At 37.3% G+C, this 18,185-nt stretch overlaps 1 protein-coding gene and 1 pseudogene across 2 annotated transcripts in view; one reads left to right on the top strand and one right to left on the bottom strand.

Annotated features, from left to right (window-relative positions):
* Positions 1–18,185, bottom strand: part of RBBP8 (RB binding protein 8, endonuclease) — an 88,303-nt gene that overhangs the window by 63,540 nt on the left and 6,578 nt on the right. The window contains exons 1-2 of one of the 2 annotated variants that reach the window (XM_036905772.2): positions 6,041–6,573; positions 3,258–3,466 (exon numbers count right to left, since the gene is read on the bottom strand). In XM_036905772.2, coding sequence (XP_036761667.2) covers positions 3,258–3,366 — 109 coding nt within the window. In that variant the 5' untranslated portion in view covers positions 3,367–3,466; positions 6,041–6,573. Of the gene's footprint in view, positions 1–3,257; positions 3,467–6,040; positions 6,574–18,185 lie in introns of those variants that run through there. The other variant, XM_036905774.2, reaches the window with a different exon arrangement.
* On the top strand, positions 10,567–16,491 carry LOC118922728 (double-strand-break repair protein rad21 homolog; annotated as a pseudogene).

Below are 18,185 nucleotides of genomic sequence, written 5' to 3'. Positions count from 1 at the left end.
TATATCAAGGATACTTCAATTAAAAAAAGGATGAAGTTTGGCCCTTAACTTCTACCATATATAAAATTTAACATACAATGGATCCAAGACTGATCCAAGTGTTTACTGCCTATGTTTTCTTTCAGGAGTTTTATGGTTTTGGGTCTTACAAATATCATGGTGAGCATTTTGTGATTTACATAAATGTTAAATCACTATGTTGTATACTTGAAACTAACATAATATTATGTCAACTATACTTCAATTAAAAAAATGGATAAAATATCTACAAGTTAAAACTATAAAACTGTCAGAGAACACAGGGCAAAAGCTTAATGACACTGGATTTGGCAATTACTGTTGGATATGACACCAAAAGTATAGCTGACAAAAGAAAACAGATAAATTGGACATCAAAATTTCAAACTTTTTGCAGCACAGGACACAATGAATAGAGTGAAAAAGCAACTCACAGAATGGAAGAAAATATTTGCAAATCATATCTGGTAAGAGATTACTATCCAGAATTTATAAACTCAACAAAACACCCAAACAATCTGACTGAAAAATAGGCAAAGACTTGAACAGACATTTCTCCAAAGATACACAAATGGCCAATAAGCACATGGGAAGAAAGAAAGAGAGGGAGGAAAGGAGAGATGGAGGAAAGAAAAAAAGAAAATAACAAGTGTTGGTGAGAATGTGGAGAAATTGGAACTCATGCAGCAGTTCCTCAAAAAATTAAAAATAGAATTACCATGCAATTTAGCAACCTCATTTCTGTGCATGGACCCAAAACAATTGAAAGCAGGATCTTGAAGCGATATTTGTACACCCATGTTCATAGCAACATTATTCACAATAGCCAAAAGACAGAAGCAACCCCAATATCCATTGACAAATGAATAAATATATATACACACAATGCAATATTAAGCCTTAAAAAAGGAAGGGATTTCTGCAATATGCTGCAATGTGGATGAACCTTGAGGACACTGTGTTAAGTGAAATGAGCCAGTTCACAAAGAGACAAATGCTGTAGAATGCCACTTGTATGAGGTACTTAGAATAGTCAAAATCATAAAGACAGAAAGTAGAATAGTGGTTGCCAGAGGCTGGAGATGGGGAGTTATTGCTTAATGGGTATAGAGTTTCAGCTTTACAGGATGAAGAGTTCTAGAGATGGATTGTGGTGATGGTGGCACAACCTTATGAAAATGTTTAATACTAAACTGTATACTTAAAAATGGTAACGATGAGTAATTTTATGTAAATTTCATGACAACTTGTTAAATTAAGTATCCCCACTCCTCTAAAATGGATGGAAGATAATAATTTTCTAAGATATCTTAACCATTTAAATCTTCTCATCTTTATTATTTTGGTCATTCTTTGTTTCCTCCCAGGAATTAGCAGTTTAAAAACCCATAAGGGGATAATCAGTAATGTGAAACCTCTGTTACAACTTTTTTAGAGTAGCCTACAGTCTCTAGTTGGGATGGTCCAGCAGGCACTGATAATAATAATGGTGGCTGCTGCAGAATGACAGCAATAGCTAACATATATGCTGCTTACTATGTCCCAAAAAACTCTGTAAAGTATTAAAAGTAATAAGTTTTTAATACTAGGTAGCCATTATCAGCATCTTTATTTTACAGATAATGAATTGGAGGCACTATAAATTTAGTTAAGTAACTTGTACAAGGTCATCGCCTTCAAGTGGCAGCAATGGCTTTCAAATGTTGGCAGTCAGGACCCAGAATTCATATACTTAACTGTATCACATGGGCTCCTCAACATAGAACTGCTCCCATCTACTCCCAAGCAATGGAAGTAGGCAACCACGCTGAGTTTTAAACTTCACTGTAAAGACAAGGCATGCTAACAATCTCTTCAGCATAGTACATGTTTTATATAATCTGAACCTATCTACCTTTCTAGCACCATCTCCTGTTTACATCCCAAATAAACTCCCATCTCCCACTACACTCCCTCTTAGAGCAATACCAACTGTCTACAGTTCCTCAATTAAAATCAAGCAGTTAGAGACAAACTTTGCATATGCTATTCCCCAAGGTAGAATATTTCCTCCCTTCTTCCCATCTTCTTTGTCTGGCTAATTAGACTTAATTTAATTGTAAGGACTGGTCTGAAAGAAACACTCAGCCCATCCCCTCCATCCCTGGTTCTTCCTATGAGTGCCTAGATAATACTGCAAAATCCCTTCTAGGATTACTCATGATTCGTTTTTATTCACAAGGTCTGGTGCATAGTAAGTGCCCCCAAGGAACATTTTTTTGAACAAGAGTATCCCAAGTAAAGAATACTTCTGGGGTTCTTATTTCAGAACCTGTTAATTAACGATGAGTCCATTATCATGAAGTTCTGCCAGAAATTAAATTTACTATAGGAAAGGTCCAACCAGACCCATGTACTATACTGAAGATTCACATGGATCATGTTTTAATGGCACTCCAGTGTTATATTAAACTGTAAAGCACTGTAGTATTACACCTACAGTTGTAATAGGTAATCAAGAAACAAATGCAATGTCAAACATTTCCCACACATGGGAAAATGTATTATGTTAAAGACACAGAATTCGATAAGATATATTACAGCTTAGTATCAAACTTTGAATTAAGCTTTACTAGAATATTTATTTATATGGAGTACATTTTAACACAATCACAAATACTTATATACACACTCATTCCAACCAACAACCACTCTAATCCTCTACACCCATTGCACTTCATATAAACCTTTTAGCTCTTATTTCATTATACTATAATTATCTGTTTACGTGGCTCTATCTGCAGGCTCTTTGAAGGCAAACTGCCATTCACTTTTGTACCTCAGTAGCAAACAGATTCCCAAATGTTTGCAGAATGACTTAAGTATTTTAACATCTATAAATGATCCTGCTAATAATTTTACAGAAGAAAATTAAGTTTAGAAGTTAGGGAACTTGGCTGAGATCACAGAGTAAGTAAATAAGTGAATCCAGAATTCAAATTCGGGTCTTCAACCAACAGTTTGTATGCTCTTTCCACCACACCATACATATTACCACAAGTAAGTAACTACAAGTTATGAAAGAAATACATCCTGTAGTAGTTGGCTGTAGCCAAAGAGCAACAATTTAACCATAAAAATTTATCACAAAAACTTACAATAGTAAAGGTTCCTTAAAAATGTGATCTTTGAACTGTCATACATAGTTATTACCATTACATTCTCAATAGATTACTGCTATAAATATTTGAGATTTTTACCTTGTACTTCTTTATCATGATACTCCTTTAATTTTGTCCAAAGTTCCTTAAAGTCATTACATACATCTGCAGAACTAGGGCTTCCACAACTGTTTCCAGAGATGTTCATCTTGCTTAATATATGCTCCACACTCCTATTTGCCTAATGTTTTCTGATCTTTTCTGTTACATTGTATAGGTATGAAGTTGTATTTGGACAGTTGAAATACCTGAAACAACAGATGCAACAAAATGAATTTTGTAATTCATGTAATTTGAAGTCAAAATGGCTTCAAGCCCAGCAGCTGTTTTCATGTTTTCTTTATCTACCCACAATCAATCACTTTGAGAATTTGGGGGGTGGGAATGAGGAAACGTGTTTATGATGAGAAAAGCTCTGATTTCAGTTATTCGGCCCTCAGTTAACCTAAATTTTTGAATTTTCTTATTCCTTCTAGTAAGTAGTAATTATCTAAATTATGTTAAATTGAGACAATTCTGATATTGAGAAGTTTGTAGTCATTCACGATCAGTATTAATTCACCATTGTAAAAGCATTTATCGCTTTCTAAACTTCTGAGTTGATATGGAGTGCAACAACATACTGAACCCAAAACTGGAATATTTTCTGAATATTCTCGACTTAACAAGCATTCATATATATCTATACGTCTCTATACACACAGAGATACAAACTTTATAAAAGATCAGGAAAGACTGATTAACACATCTGAGGATCTGAATAGCTTTCTCATAAGAAATCAGTGAGCAAGGTACAGGCAAAGCAAAGATCTACCAATAGAGAAACATCCAAATAACAAGGCAACAAGATAAAGCTATTTTGTGCCTCTCAGAGAAAATGTGAATGACTAAATTTATTACTTTGTTTAGCCCCTGAAGGAAGCAACAGGCTACTAAGTAGTTCAAATGGATTAATAAATATTTTAGTATGTGTTCTTAAACTGAAACCATTAACTAGCTACTGCTACAAAAGTAAAATGATTAACAGGTCTGCTGAACCTCCCATGCCGCCCCTCAGCCAAGGCCTCACCATTGCTAACATATGCCCAAACAGAGGAAAGTGTCTCTTGCTAATCACTTGAAGTCTCTGGAGAAGAGGCTAAAATAAGCAGCAACGTTTCTAAAGGAACAAGATTATGTGTGAAACTATTTGGTAAACTGTAAAGCACTCCATAGATAAAAACTATTAAGCTTTTTTGAGACAATCAGTGGAAATTGAACATGTATTGGATATTAGATAATATTAACGACTTATTTTTAATTTTCTTGGATATGATAATGATATGGTTATATTAAAAAAAGGTCTTTTTCTGTTAAAGACATACATACTGGATATTTACAGGTAAACTGACGTGTTCTCTCTGATTTGCTTTCAAATACTCCAGTTAAAACGAAAAATGAATGTTGGGTGGGGGAGATCAAGCAAGAATGGCTGCTTTGACAATTCCTTAAGTTGGGTGATGGACAGGTACATGACAGGGTTCATAACTCCAGTATCTCTCTCAAGTATACTTATTATTTCTGTAATAGGTTTTTAAAAAGATTGGATGCATTGCATTATTACATTAACTTTATTTCCAAGAAGTCTGTGTTCTATTTCTTGACCCTAAAAGATAAACAGGTCTATGCTATGGTCACCAAGTGTTTTCTATATACCAGAGATCATGCCGTTTTATAGTCTTTTTTTTTTTTAACTTAATCTTCTGAACAACTATAAACAGCTACCATTACTCATTTTAGAGTTGGTGAAACAGGCTTAAGAGATTGACTCGCCCAAGGTCACACTCACTGCTAGGATATGGCAATGTCTTGGCTGGAACTCAAGTTGAATGCTAATTAAATACAAAATACTAACTAGCTCCCCACCCCCAAATTAATTAATTATTTTTATTAAATAAATGGTTTCAAAAAAGTTTTAATTACTTTAATGAGTAATTTAAAATTGCACAGTATTAAAATCAACAGTGCAAAATAAGCGTCCTCTTTAGAGGTAGTAAAGTCTTTTTTCGCTTGTACAGTTTATCGATACTAAACTCGCAAATTATGGCTCACAAAACCCTCTCCAAGATATCCTGCATGCCCAGCACTTTCTGTTGGCACCTATTTTGCATTGAACCGTTATTCGCAGTACACCTATGCGCCTTAATTTCCCAGAAATGTGCATCTTTGTCTCTCAAGTTGCATTCTGGGCTCAAACGCCTGTAATGTCTTCATGTATTTCCATGCATCCATAGCAGTGCTAATCACCACACTGAAGGTGCTTAATAAAATAGTTCTTTCTGGTCACACCACACGAAAGCTTTCACAGGAGGGGTTAAGAGGCGCGCCTGGAGTCACACCGGGGCCCCACACAAACTGAACGGGGACTGTGGGTGCTGCTCTCACGTGCAGAGGTCCGCGGGCTCCACCCTAGGACCCTCAGCCATCCGCCTCTCCGCACCTCGCGCAGGCTTCGCGGACCGCGCTCATCTAAACAATCCACAGGGAAACCGCGCGCGGGGCGCCCCCCAGCTCAGGGCTGACTCAGCGCATGCGCGGGGCGGGCCCGACGCTGGGAGGCCAGTCCTCAGCGCGCGACAGCGTTTTACTGAGGCGAGCTTGTCCTCCGTTCGGTCCGCTTCCAGCCGCGTTCAGCCCAGCCCCAGCCTCCTTCCTCAGACAGCCCCAGAGCCGTCTGGCCACAGTGGCCCCGCAGGCTAAACTCCTTCTCTCAGCCCGCAGCTCCAGACCGGAAGTAGCGGCAGACCCAGCGCTCCGCGTTGAAGAAAGAAGGGTCCTCTTACCACAGCTCCGCAGATTGCCTCGTGATCCGCGCGAGCCCCAGAAGGGAAGCGGGCACGCTCCGGGCGGTGAAGAGACGACTGCCCTTTACTCCTCTATCCCTCACTAATCTGCCAAGCCCGGGGCAGGAAAGCCGGCCCCTCGGGACAGCCCGCGCTTTCCGCAGGTGGGGGAGGGCGCCAGCACCGCCGGCCGGGAGTTGAGGCGGCTGGGCCCGCCCCGCCCACCGCCCGGTGGCGTCACGCGGGAGTTCCCGCGACGCCTCGCCCCTTCCTCCGGCTGCGGAGGGCGGCCCGCCGAGTGTCCCTCCGCGAAGAGCGGGGCCTGGAGTAGCCGGTCGTCACTGCTCTTTTGAGATGCTCTGGAGAAAGTTCAAGCTCTCCTGTGTGGGGAACTTCAAGTCCGTGGTGTTACGTGGAAGTTTTCAGTGTGTCTGACTTAAGCACATGTCAGGGAAAGCATGTGTGAGTGGTCTGTACCAAACGGAAAGTTAAAATTACCTAAAGAGGGAATGGACGCGGATCAATCAAACATAGTTTTCCTATTACCTACAGTTTAGTAACGTGACCTGACAGGACTGAGGGGTGAGGCCATATAGCAAAACGTGTATATTTTGCAGAGGTTAAATAGAAAGTTTCTGACGAACCTGAAATAAGACGGAATCAGAAGTGACCAGCATTATTTGTTGGAACAACATGCTGTTAGGTAATTCTTTTCATGTCAACATTTTCAGTGGCTGTTTATAATGCTCAAAGTGTTAGTATGTTTTCTTTTTTATCTTGATTTGTAAAAGGTGTTTTAGCATTAGAAATTGTACAGATGAAGAAAATAGACGAGAATCACAATATCCTTTAAACCACTTAAGCACTTAATTGTAGTACTTCTAAGACCTCGGAAAAAGACAGAGGATAATGTTATAAACTTTAAAGTTAACTAGTATTTAGGAAATCATAAATACAAAATGTAAAGGTAATTTTTCCACTTATCCGTCATCTTAAGGGATGACTTGCAGCTTTCTGCTTTGGATTAGCCCTAACAGGATGTTTCTGTAACATTTTAGCACTGCTGCAGAAATGTTAGTATCTTCAAAGAAGAGAGTTGCTGAACCTTGATTACCCTGTTATAGTACCTTCATTACCCTGTTACAGTAACTATCATGTGCTTCCAAATTTTGTAAGACAATTCACAACACTCTTAAAGAAAATAGGTGAAAAATGGACTATGCCATTTTTAATACATCGTAGGGGGCTTGTATATTTAATTGCTTGTATAAATGTTTATAATGGAAATGGAGGGTTTTATTATAAATGTAAGAGCAGTGCACTTGTGGGCCGAAGAAAAGCAGTCGAAACAGAATGACCAAACCTATCCCTCTGGCCTCTGCCAATGGCTCCACTCTCCAGTCCAGTCAATCCAAAGAATCATCCTGGACACCTCTGACTTAACCCCCATATTCCACCTAAAACCAAGTCCTGTCATTTTTCCTTACCAAATATCTCCCAAATCCATCTCCTCTCCATCACTATGACCATATTACAGGATACCATTATCTCTTACCTAGTCTGCTAGTCTACTTTCTGTATCTATCCAATCAACACCCCACCTAAACCTTTCTCTTCATTAGTGTTCAGAAAAAAATTTGAGTGTCTATTCTCAATTCATGTGTATATTTAAATTTTAAATTGCATACATGTATTGCTGAAAAACGGTACATTGTCTAATGAGTAAGTCACAGGTTCTGGAGCCTGACCTTCTGGGTTTGAATCTTGCTCTGATATTTCTTTACCAAGTGACCTGGGACTGGTTTATTAACCTCTCTGTCTTATTTTTTTTACCTGTAAAAGGATGATAATAATACCTACCTTACAGAGTTATGAGTAAGTGGGTTAGTATATGTAAGCTGCTTAGTAGTACAGGGTTCAGATACATAGGATGTACTCAATAAAAAGCTAGCCCTTATTAGTATTTATGACAATACATGACTATTACAACACTTTAAAAGATATTTTTTAAAGGATGAGAAAAAAACAAATTTAATATTTTTTTCTTCCACCTTAAATTTTGCCCACTCTGAGGCCACTTCTTTACACTTTATAGTTACCATGATCTTGAAAAATAAATCTGATGATGGCACTATGCTGCTTAAACCCCTTCTGTGGCTTACTGTTACTCCTTGAAGAAAGCCTCCTTTGACCTGCCTCTACTACCTCTCCAGGTTCGTTTCCAAACATTTTCTGCCCTCTGGCCTTGCTGGCCTTTCAGTGTCACCGAGGCCTTTGTATATACTATTGCCTGTGTTTGGAATTTTCAACCAAACCTACCTGAACAACCCTTTGCCTAGCTGTTTACTAATCTTTTTGTCTTGTTTTAATAGTTTTTTCTATTAGATCTTATAGCATTATGTACCTTTCCATCTTATACTTTTAGAGTTTTAATTAATTGTCTCCTCACTAGACTGTAAGTTGCTTGTGGTCAAAATGAAGTCTGTTCTCCTTTTTATTTCTAGAAACTAACCCAGTGTCTGCTAAAGAGTCAGTACTCTGAATTAATGATTGAATTGAGCATCCCTTGAAGGATTCCTGTTTTGTTTTGTTTTTTATGTTGGGGGAGAATTTCTGAATCCATTCAAAATTCTCAGATTCTCTCTCTGAGATTTTATGAGGTCGCTTTAACAGTGGAAATGGTCGGCATACTCAGGTATCTGTCCTTAATAAAGAACTTTAAAACCCCCATGGTGGAATAAACTATGAAGTAGCAAAGATCTTTGAGAAAATTTCCACAGAAAGGCAGCTATTTTGAGCTCTTCATAATACTGGGTTTCTCATTTTTTATGGCTTAGAACAATGCTTGCCAAACTTTTTTAATACTTAGAAAATGAATGCTTATATAACATCACATACTGTGGTAAAAAGGATGAGGCTGCTTCTATCCAGAGGCAATAGAAGTTGGGACTCTAGCCACCCCAGGACCAATGATGGCACCTTGAGGGCTCGGATTTATTTTAATGACCTATTGGAGTCTCCTAGTTAGGATGCTTGATTTAAAAATGATGTGGTGAAATGGCTAAAATAGAAGTTTTATATTATGTACATTTAACTACAATAAGGAAAATTGTGTGGTAGCAGTAAAAACTCTTAAGGTTCTTAGAACTGTAGAATTTTGAAATTACAGGTTTTAAAATCAACTCAAGGCATTTGACAACTGAAATATTTTGTTGATTCTACAATCTGCTTAACTCCTACAGCTGGGTAGCTGAGGGTTGTGAAGGTAAAGTCACATGATAGGTTGGACTGATATTGCTGAAACTACATTGTTTCACATTTTATGTAGGGCATCAATTAATCCTTCAAATAGCTTTTGTTCAGCACCTTCTGTTCCTTTGCTGTCTGCCAAACAAACCTTCACTGTTTTCCTCAAACCTGTATATATAATATTCTCACTCTCAGCAGCTACCCTCACTTCCTGCTTAAACAAGACAGTTGGGCTCAACAGGTGTGATCTTCCTTGAACTTCCATTTTCCTTTCCTAAGCCTATGAATTAGGAAATACCATTTTGCAGATAAAAATGCAACCCTAATCCAATTGCTTACCACCTCTTTTGCATCCACCCTGGGCCAAGCCACCATCATCTCAAACCTCTTCTGCAACAAGAGACTCTTTTTTTTTTTTTCTAATAACTATCTTTCTACTTCCTACTTCCACTGTTTTCCCCTTAAGAGTGTATCTCTCAGCAGCAGTCAGAAATCCTTTAAAACCTAAATCAGAACATAACGTTCTCCCACTCGAAACCATCCAGAGTCTTCCAATCACCTTAGAAAACAAACTCCTTTTCCTCGAGTCAGGATAAGTCAGTCACTATATTCAACTGGTATTTTTTCCTAAACATAGTTTTGAATTAGTGCTTTCTTTCCATTCTCACTCTTACTGCCCTAGTGTAGGCTCTGATGTTTCTTACCTAGACTACAGCCTCCTGGTTCCAGTCTCGCTCTTCTAATGGACTCTCCACACAGCTGCCAGAGATCTAAACCATTATTTCTGATTCTGGCACTCCCTTGCTTAAAACCTTTCAGTGCCTCCAATGGCCTGAAGTTAAATTTCAGTCCCTTTAAAGTATCACAGAAGCCCTTCTTGTCAGCTTTGCATACTCTCTGCCCCCCATCTCACCCTTTCTCTCTAATAGCAAACTGCCTTTATTCTTCCCTTTTCCCTCTTACTATTTCTTTGTCTTGGTTCATACAATCCTCTTTTGGAATTACCTCCACCCAGATCCTTTATGTTTCACTTTTCTCCTATCCTTTAAGACTCAGCTCAGGTATTGCTGCTTCCAGAACATTAACCTAATGTCTCTCTTCAGTACCCTTCCTATCCCCTTCCACAAATAGCCCTCCTCTTCTCCCATACCCCTCTATACATACCTACCACTGCATTTAACACCATTGTGTTGCAATTATTTTTGTATCTTTTATCTTCCCTACTTGGGCTGTGGGGTGAGGGGGGGTGAGGGGGGGTTCCTTGATATCAGAGATTCTGCTTTATTCTTGTCAGTATTCCTATTCTTACCAGAGCCTTAGCATGGCACCATCCCATAGAGCCACATACATAATTTAAAACTTTCTAGTTGCTACATTAAAAATAAAAAACAGGTGAAATTAATATATTTTATTTAACCCAATTTATCTAAAATATTTCAATATGTTAGCAATATAAACTGTATTAATGAGACTTTACAGCACATCTGAATTTGGATTAGTTCCATTTCAAATGCTCAAAGCCATGTGCAGCTAGTGGCTACTGTATTGGACAGCACAGGCCTTGCGTATGTAATAAATTAATGTTGAATGAGCAAACAAGGTTGCATGATTTACCTGAAGAACCAGGATGGAGCTGGGACTAGGGCACAGATATCTTATTCCTAGTCTAAGGTTATTTCTGCTCTTTTTGCTGGGCATTCCCATCCTTCTCCCACTCCTCACATCATCTGTTCCCCTCTCCCACCCAGCACTGAGGTATCATCAAGCAAAAATTTTAAAGTAAGTGATTAAACCCATTATGATTGTTTACATAATACTGTCCAGTACCTCTAATATGAACACAGGATACTAGTAAACTGGGGTGAGCTGTATACCTATAGTCAGAACTATTTTAAGAACAAGACAAAAGGCTGAGAGATAAGAGCGAGGAAAAGCAAGACAGAAAGAAAACTATGTTGACTGTCAACATTTGTGTCAACCTAAACACTTGACTTAATTTTTTAAGTTGTTTACAGTAATTATTAAGTGTTGCTTCAGAGTAGAAGTATAGATCATTTAATGATCTTGCCCCACATGCCAAAATGTTTTATGATTTGAGTTGATGGTGCTGAGATTCCAGATAGGTTGAGCAGTTTTATAATTGTTTTTAAAAGATATCTTTAACATTCACGGAAGGTGTCACTATCATAGCTTTTCTTTTGACAGGTGATCACTAAAATGCTTAAAACAGACATTAAAGATTGATTATACATTGCTTTCCAATTGGAAAAATTAGCCTCATGTAGTTTGGCCACCTTCCAACTTAGATAATCTTTACCTTGATTTTCTTTATGGCTATATGTATATCTTCTTCATTTCCCTTCATAAACTATTAAAGTAGTTTTTTGTTCATGTTTTTAAGTATGTTTCACTTAGGTCCTTCATTTCACATCTGTAGAGGCAAAGTTTGACTAGCTAACATGTTTTGCCCAATTTAGGAACTATCTCTTTGTAATTGATAAAGACCCCTATATAGTATACTATATACTTGCCTAGTTGCCTAGGCTTAAATGATGGTGGGTTGATAAGAGTGTTAATGATCTGTTACTGCAATATGATTTATTATCAATGGAAAGGTGTATTTTTTTCTTCCAGGTCATCCGTATATATTACAGTGGCTGCTTGGGCAGTGTTTCATAACCTACGTATATAGGTTTATGAAGCCCAGGAATTTTGTTAGATAGTTGGCCCATAAGCCTTGTCTCTAAAACTGGCATTATAAGCACCCCATAGCTTAACTGCTGTGGAAATTATAAAAGAATTTGGGTGATCACTAAGACTGTAGAGTGGTAAAGTGGATTTTATTTTGGGAATATTGAAAAATGAATACCTTCTTATTTGTAAATATACTACTGTGCTGCATTGTTCTAAATACATGTATATAACGCTACTATGATGGAAGGTGTGGAAACTATATTTATATTAATATAAATGGAAAAATATGAAGGGTTAACTGTAGGAACAAGTCACTGACCCTTGGAATCTATTAATTAAAGTATTCATTGATAGGTTCACAAGAGCAATTATGTTTAATATTTATTGGTTTGTCCATTAAAAAAATATAATTTATGCCTTAAATGGTAGTTTTTCCATCTTTAAATTGATACATTTATTCATTTCTGGCAAACAGTTGTGATCTTTAATGTACTCATGCCTTGTAAATTATAGATATGTCTCAGACACACTGGCTGATTTTTTTTCCGCATGGTTTTTCCCTTTTCTAACTTAGCTTGAAAAAAAATAGACTTTGTTTAAAATATTGGCCTTTTGCATTTCCTAATCCATATATTCTTACAAGGTTAAAGAAGTTTTGAGTTGCCTTTCCAAAAATATTTTATGTTCAAAATTCAGCTCTTAAAGAAGACCTTCAGTTTTAGCCAATACTAATTTAATTTTACTGAAGTTATAATCAGAAGTATTAGAAATGTGTGGTGAAATTAAATTGCTTTAATTCACTTTACATCCTTGGTGACTTTTGGATTTTTTATGAACTATTTAGGGTACTAAAAATGAAATAGACTTCCTCTTCATATGTCCTGGCTTACCAGCAACAGTTCTGGTTAATGTCTATTATTCTGGCTTAATTATTAATAGGGCACTGCTTACTCTAAGAAATGTCCTGGTTTGGGTGATAAATTATGTGGTCTGAAGCTTTAAGAAATTTGATATAGGAACTATTAAAAAAAGGGAAGATTTAAATGACCTTTTGTAATCAGGAATATTTCCTTCTCAATGGTATACAGACCTGTCTAAACTCTTTTTAAAGAATATTATGATGTAGCTGGTGGTAGAGGGAGCGGCTCTGAAGCTACACCTCACAAGGACTATGCCCTCTCCCTGCCCCCTCCCCAGGCCACCGAGCCTGCCCAAGAGACCAAGATTTCCTCCTGTTCCATAGTCAACCAGAACAATGTTCTACTTACATTTTGTCCTCAGTAAAAGAGGGCCACTAGCCAAATTTTGGGATAAGAAGCTAACCAAAGCCCATGTGTTTGAGTGTAATTTAGAGAGCAGTGTGGAGAGCATCATCTCACCATAGGTGAAGATGGCGCTCTGAACATCAGGGCACCTCTTACTGGGAGTAGTTCGAATCTATCACAGAAAAGCCAAATATCTCCTTGCAGACTGTAATAAAGTGTTCATTAAGATAAAGATGGCTTTTCAGCCAGGTGTTGTTGACCTGCCTAAGGAAAATCGAGAAGCTGCTTACAATGCTATTACTTTACCTGAAGAATTTCATGACTTTGATCAGCCACTGCCTGACTTAGATGACATCAGTGTGGCCCAGCAGTTCAGACTGAACCAGAGTTGAGTGGAGGAGATAACCATGAGAGAAGAAGTTGGGAACATCAGTATCCTACATGAAAATGATTTTGGCAACTTTGGAATGGGTGATTGTGAAATAATGAGAGAAGGCAGTGCCTTTGAGGATGATGACATGTTAGTAAGCACTAGTGCTTCTAACCTCCTCTTAGAACCTGAACAGAGCACCAGCAATCTAAATGAGAAAATTAACCATTTAGAATATGAAGACCAAAATATGGATGACAATTTTGGAGAAGGAAATGATGGCGGCATATTAGATGACAAGTTTATTAGTAATAATGATGGTGGTATTTTTTATGATCCCCTGCCCTGTCCGAGGCAGGAGTGATGCTGCCAGAACAGCCTACACATGATGATATGGATGAAGATGATAACATTTCAATGGGTAGGTCTGATAGTCCTGATTCTATGGATCCTTTTGAACCAATGCCAACTATGACTGATCAAACAACACTTGTTCTGAATGAAGAAGAAGCCTTTGCTCTGGAGCCTATTGACATCACTGTCAAAGAAACAAAAGCCAAGAGAAAGAGGAAGCTAATTGTTGACAGTGACAAAGAATTGGATGGCAAGGTTAGATAGAGCCCGACTTAGTGATTATTCAGATATTGTTACTACTTTGGATCTGGCACCACCCACCAAGAAACTGATGATGTCGAAAGAGACAGAAGGAGTGGAAAAATTCTCTTTACCTGCTCAGCCTTTGTGGAATAACAGACTGTTGAAACTCTTTACATGCTGTCTTACACCACTAGTACCAGAAGATTTTAGAAAAAGGAGGAAAGGAGGAGAGGCTGATAATTTAGATGAATTCCTTAAAGAGTTTGAAAATCCAGAGGTTCCCCGAGAGGACCAGCAGCATCAGCAGTGTGATATTATCAATGAGCCCAGAAGAACCAAGCTGCCTCTGGGAGTCAGTGATGGAAACAAGCAGAACAAACTTGGATGAGTTGGCCATGCCCCCACCACCACCTCAAGGAGTTAAGCGAAAAGCAGGACAAACTGACTCAGAGCCTGTGATCCCTCCTCTGCAGGTAGAGCAGATGGAAATATCTTCTGTAGAGCTGCCCCCAGAGGAGCCTCCAAATATCTGTCAGTTAATTCCAGAGTTAGAACTTCTACCAGAGAAAGAGAAGGAGAAGGAAGATGATGAAGAGGAAGAGGATGAAGATGCTTCAGGAGGTGATCAGGATCAAGAAGAAAGATGATGGAACAAAAGAACTCAGTAGATGCTTTTTGGTCTTCAGTGAGCTCTTGCTCAAACTATAGCCGAATCTATCATTTTGCTTGAGCTGTGTCGAAACATGAACATAAAGCAAGCTGCAGCAAAGTTCTATGCTTCTTGGTTCTTAAAAAGCAACAAGCTATTGAGCTGATGTAGGAAGAACCATACAGTGACATCATTGCAACACCTGGACCAAGGTTCCATATTATTTGAACAGCTAGAAGCATTAGAGCTAGTGTTCAATTCACTAGTATGTACAAATTGCCCCCATGTGTAGGGCACACAAAACTCTTCAAGGAAATTTAAATTTTTGTCTGTATATATATATATATATATAAAAGAATATTATGGTGTAGATAATATAAGACATAAAAGAATTGCACTTTTTGATTTTGTGGATAGAGCTGTGAAAGTCCTATGAACTGAGAAGTGGTTTGTTCAATACTTATGGGAAGTGAATTCAAGAACAATTAATGATGGTAAAATACAAAGTACTTTCCCTTATGTATTTTCTCTTTTGAACCTAAGAATCACTGTCATGAAGGTAGAATAGGTACAGTTTTCATCTTTTCAAAGAGGTTGAGAAATTAGGTGATTTGACTAGCACTGTATGTACAAACTAGTGGATAAGTTAACCTGACTCTAAACCCAATCTTCTGGCTGTAAATCCTGTGTTTCACATTACACCATACTCTTTTCATTACATCATACTACTTTTGAATAATAAAATCTATATAAAGCTTATTCTGTACATTTCTATTTTTTCATTTAGAAATTTTTTTTAGAAATAACCAAATAAAGTTTCTGAATTTTAATAAAAAATTATTACTAAAAGCTAATTTGCAAACCAGTACATTTTTCTGTTTACTTTTAAGACTTTACATTATATGAGGTTACAAAAAAGAACTTTTAAATCTGACAGCAATTTAAGTCTCATAATTGAGAAGAGGAAAATAAACTGGGCTCTCTCAGGTTGGAGTGAAGTACCTATTACATGGACTAATTGCAATTCATTTTTAAGACTTTTTTTGCATTAATGATCATATTTCTTAGTTTTTATGGCACTCATGCTCTTTTCCTTGCCTTAGAATAGGTGTGACTATTTGAGAGATGAATATAAATTGACTTCTGATGGAGTTAGCGAAAGTGTTTATACTAGCTTTTGCTATCCTGAGTTGTGGTTCATTCATGTAGTAAATCTAAAACCAAATAGATTAAAGGGCTTTGAACTATGTTGTAATCTCAGAAGGGACTAGAGCAGGAAGTGCTCCAAAAATTGTGGCTGTGTTCTACATTCAGTGATGGCACACAGCCATATTCCTGTCTGTTGTACTGTGCAAATCTTGAGCTGGGAGATATGGCCAGGGTATAAGTCCTGGCCCTATCTCTGATTACATGCATGTTTCCTAGACAAATCTTTATTCCTCAACTGAAAAATGAGAATGCTCATACTTACTGTGTTCAAAGGAACTCTTACAAGAATGAAATCATATATGTGAAATTTCTTAAAGAAGTCTTCATAGAAGTTTGAAGCAGTTTGCTTACTGAGAGCAGAATGGTAGGTGGCTTTCCAGGCAGAAGGCATGTGCCAAGGTTCTGCTGTGGGCAATTGTGAGTTCTGGAAACTGTAAGTACATAATCATATATTTGTATAGGTTGACAGTGGGAAATCAACAGCAGCACCATGTAATTTGTTCAATGAATTCTAATTTTTAATTATAATCTTATTGAGCAAGTAATTTAACTTTCTGTGCCTCAGTTTGTAAGTGATATAAAGGTAAAAATATATACCTTGGGTATCTCACAGAATTGTTGCTAGGATTGAATGAGTCTATCGATCTATATCTATATGTCTCTATATAATCTCCAAACAGTGGGAGAAGCTGTTAGAAGATAGATTTTAAGAGTTCCAGCTAATCAGATCTCTCCAATTGCTAAAATTATGTAATTGCAGTGAAATTGTTGAGTTGCTATGCAAATTGTGAGAGATTTATAATTATAGGAGGGATAAAGTTATAATTTGCTAAGTGTTTTTAACCTATCTTATTTGATTCCCCTAAGTCATGTAGTATTATTATATTGTTTCTAATTTCCATTATATATCAAAGGACTTTAGAAACTAGCCCAACTGCAAAATTGTATAAAAAGGAGAAACTAATTCATGTATTTCTGAAATTGGTGGTTGTAAGAAATCATTTAACAGATTTATGTTTTACTCAGCTTCAAATCCAAGAAAGGGAGTGTTGGTATCAAGGCTGATTATGATCTGTGCTAATTTAGTGAAGTTATGACTGTATTTGCTAACTCCTTTTTGAAAATAGTATCTTTTTATTGAGCTTTGTTCAGCTGTATGTCTCCCCACTTTTTCTTGTTTCTATGCCCACTTCAGTCCAGTTCTCTATTTCATCCTTATCAGTTCATTAGCTGATTTAACCACCTTCCTAAGTTATTTTAAAAAACTCAGATATTCTATTTTAACATAATTCAAGTTAGATGAAAAGATGATATGCTTTTAGTCAGATTTTTTTATTTGTACCTATTCACTTTCTCTAAACTATCTGTCATTATGCAAACAAATACGGTATTTACTTAATTAAAGCATATAACTGGCTATTCAGTTTTCAATTTTTAATCTACTTGATTGGAGTTTTGTCAAATGTATTCTTCAGAGCCAGGCTCCAGGATCACATGATAGGTTTTAATGAATTAGTTCTTGTAACCAGACCCTCTTGGACATGGTCCAAGATAAACTTGTACTATTCAAAATACTATTTACTGTAATGAGAATGTTAGTTGAGGGTCCAATGCAGTCAATCTGTTTTTACTATAATTTTACCAATGTGAACTTAAACAATACAGCCTTTGGATCAATGCTTGTTGTAAAAGTATTTATAGAAAACATATTAATTGTTCATTTTGCTGCTGTTCGGCCCTTTAGAAACTAGCAACCAAATTAAGGAAATGAAATGTAGTTTATTAGAAAATACCTTTCTCACAGAAGATCAGGTTTCAGTGCATCTCAGGTTTTGTGGGAATGGATCAAATATATCAGACAAAAATAGGCTAAAGTTCCTCATTTTCCATTTGGAGTTGCTGTACTCATTCCTCAGAAAACCTGTTTTAGTTGTATATAGTATATTAGTTAAAATTATATTGGTAAACTAAGGTAAAAGCAGTTTGACCATGTTTGTCCTGTAATAGTGATAGACTGGACACCTCTTGGTCCCTGCTTGCTCCGGCTTCTGCAGTGGTAACCAGATTCATGCAGGTGAAACCCGAGAGTCACTCACCTGACTTTCTGCCCCA

This window comes from Manis pentadactyla, chromosome 6 (genome assembly GCF_030020395.1).
Source record: "Manis pentadactyla isolate mManPen7 chromosome 6, mManPen7.hap1, whole genome shotgun sequence".
Classification (NCBI taxonomy): domain Eukaryota; kingdom Metazoa; phylum Chordata; class Mammalia; order Pholidota; family Manidae; genus Manis; species Manis pentadactyla.
This window is presented reverse-complemented; position numbering and strand designations above follow the sequence as displayed.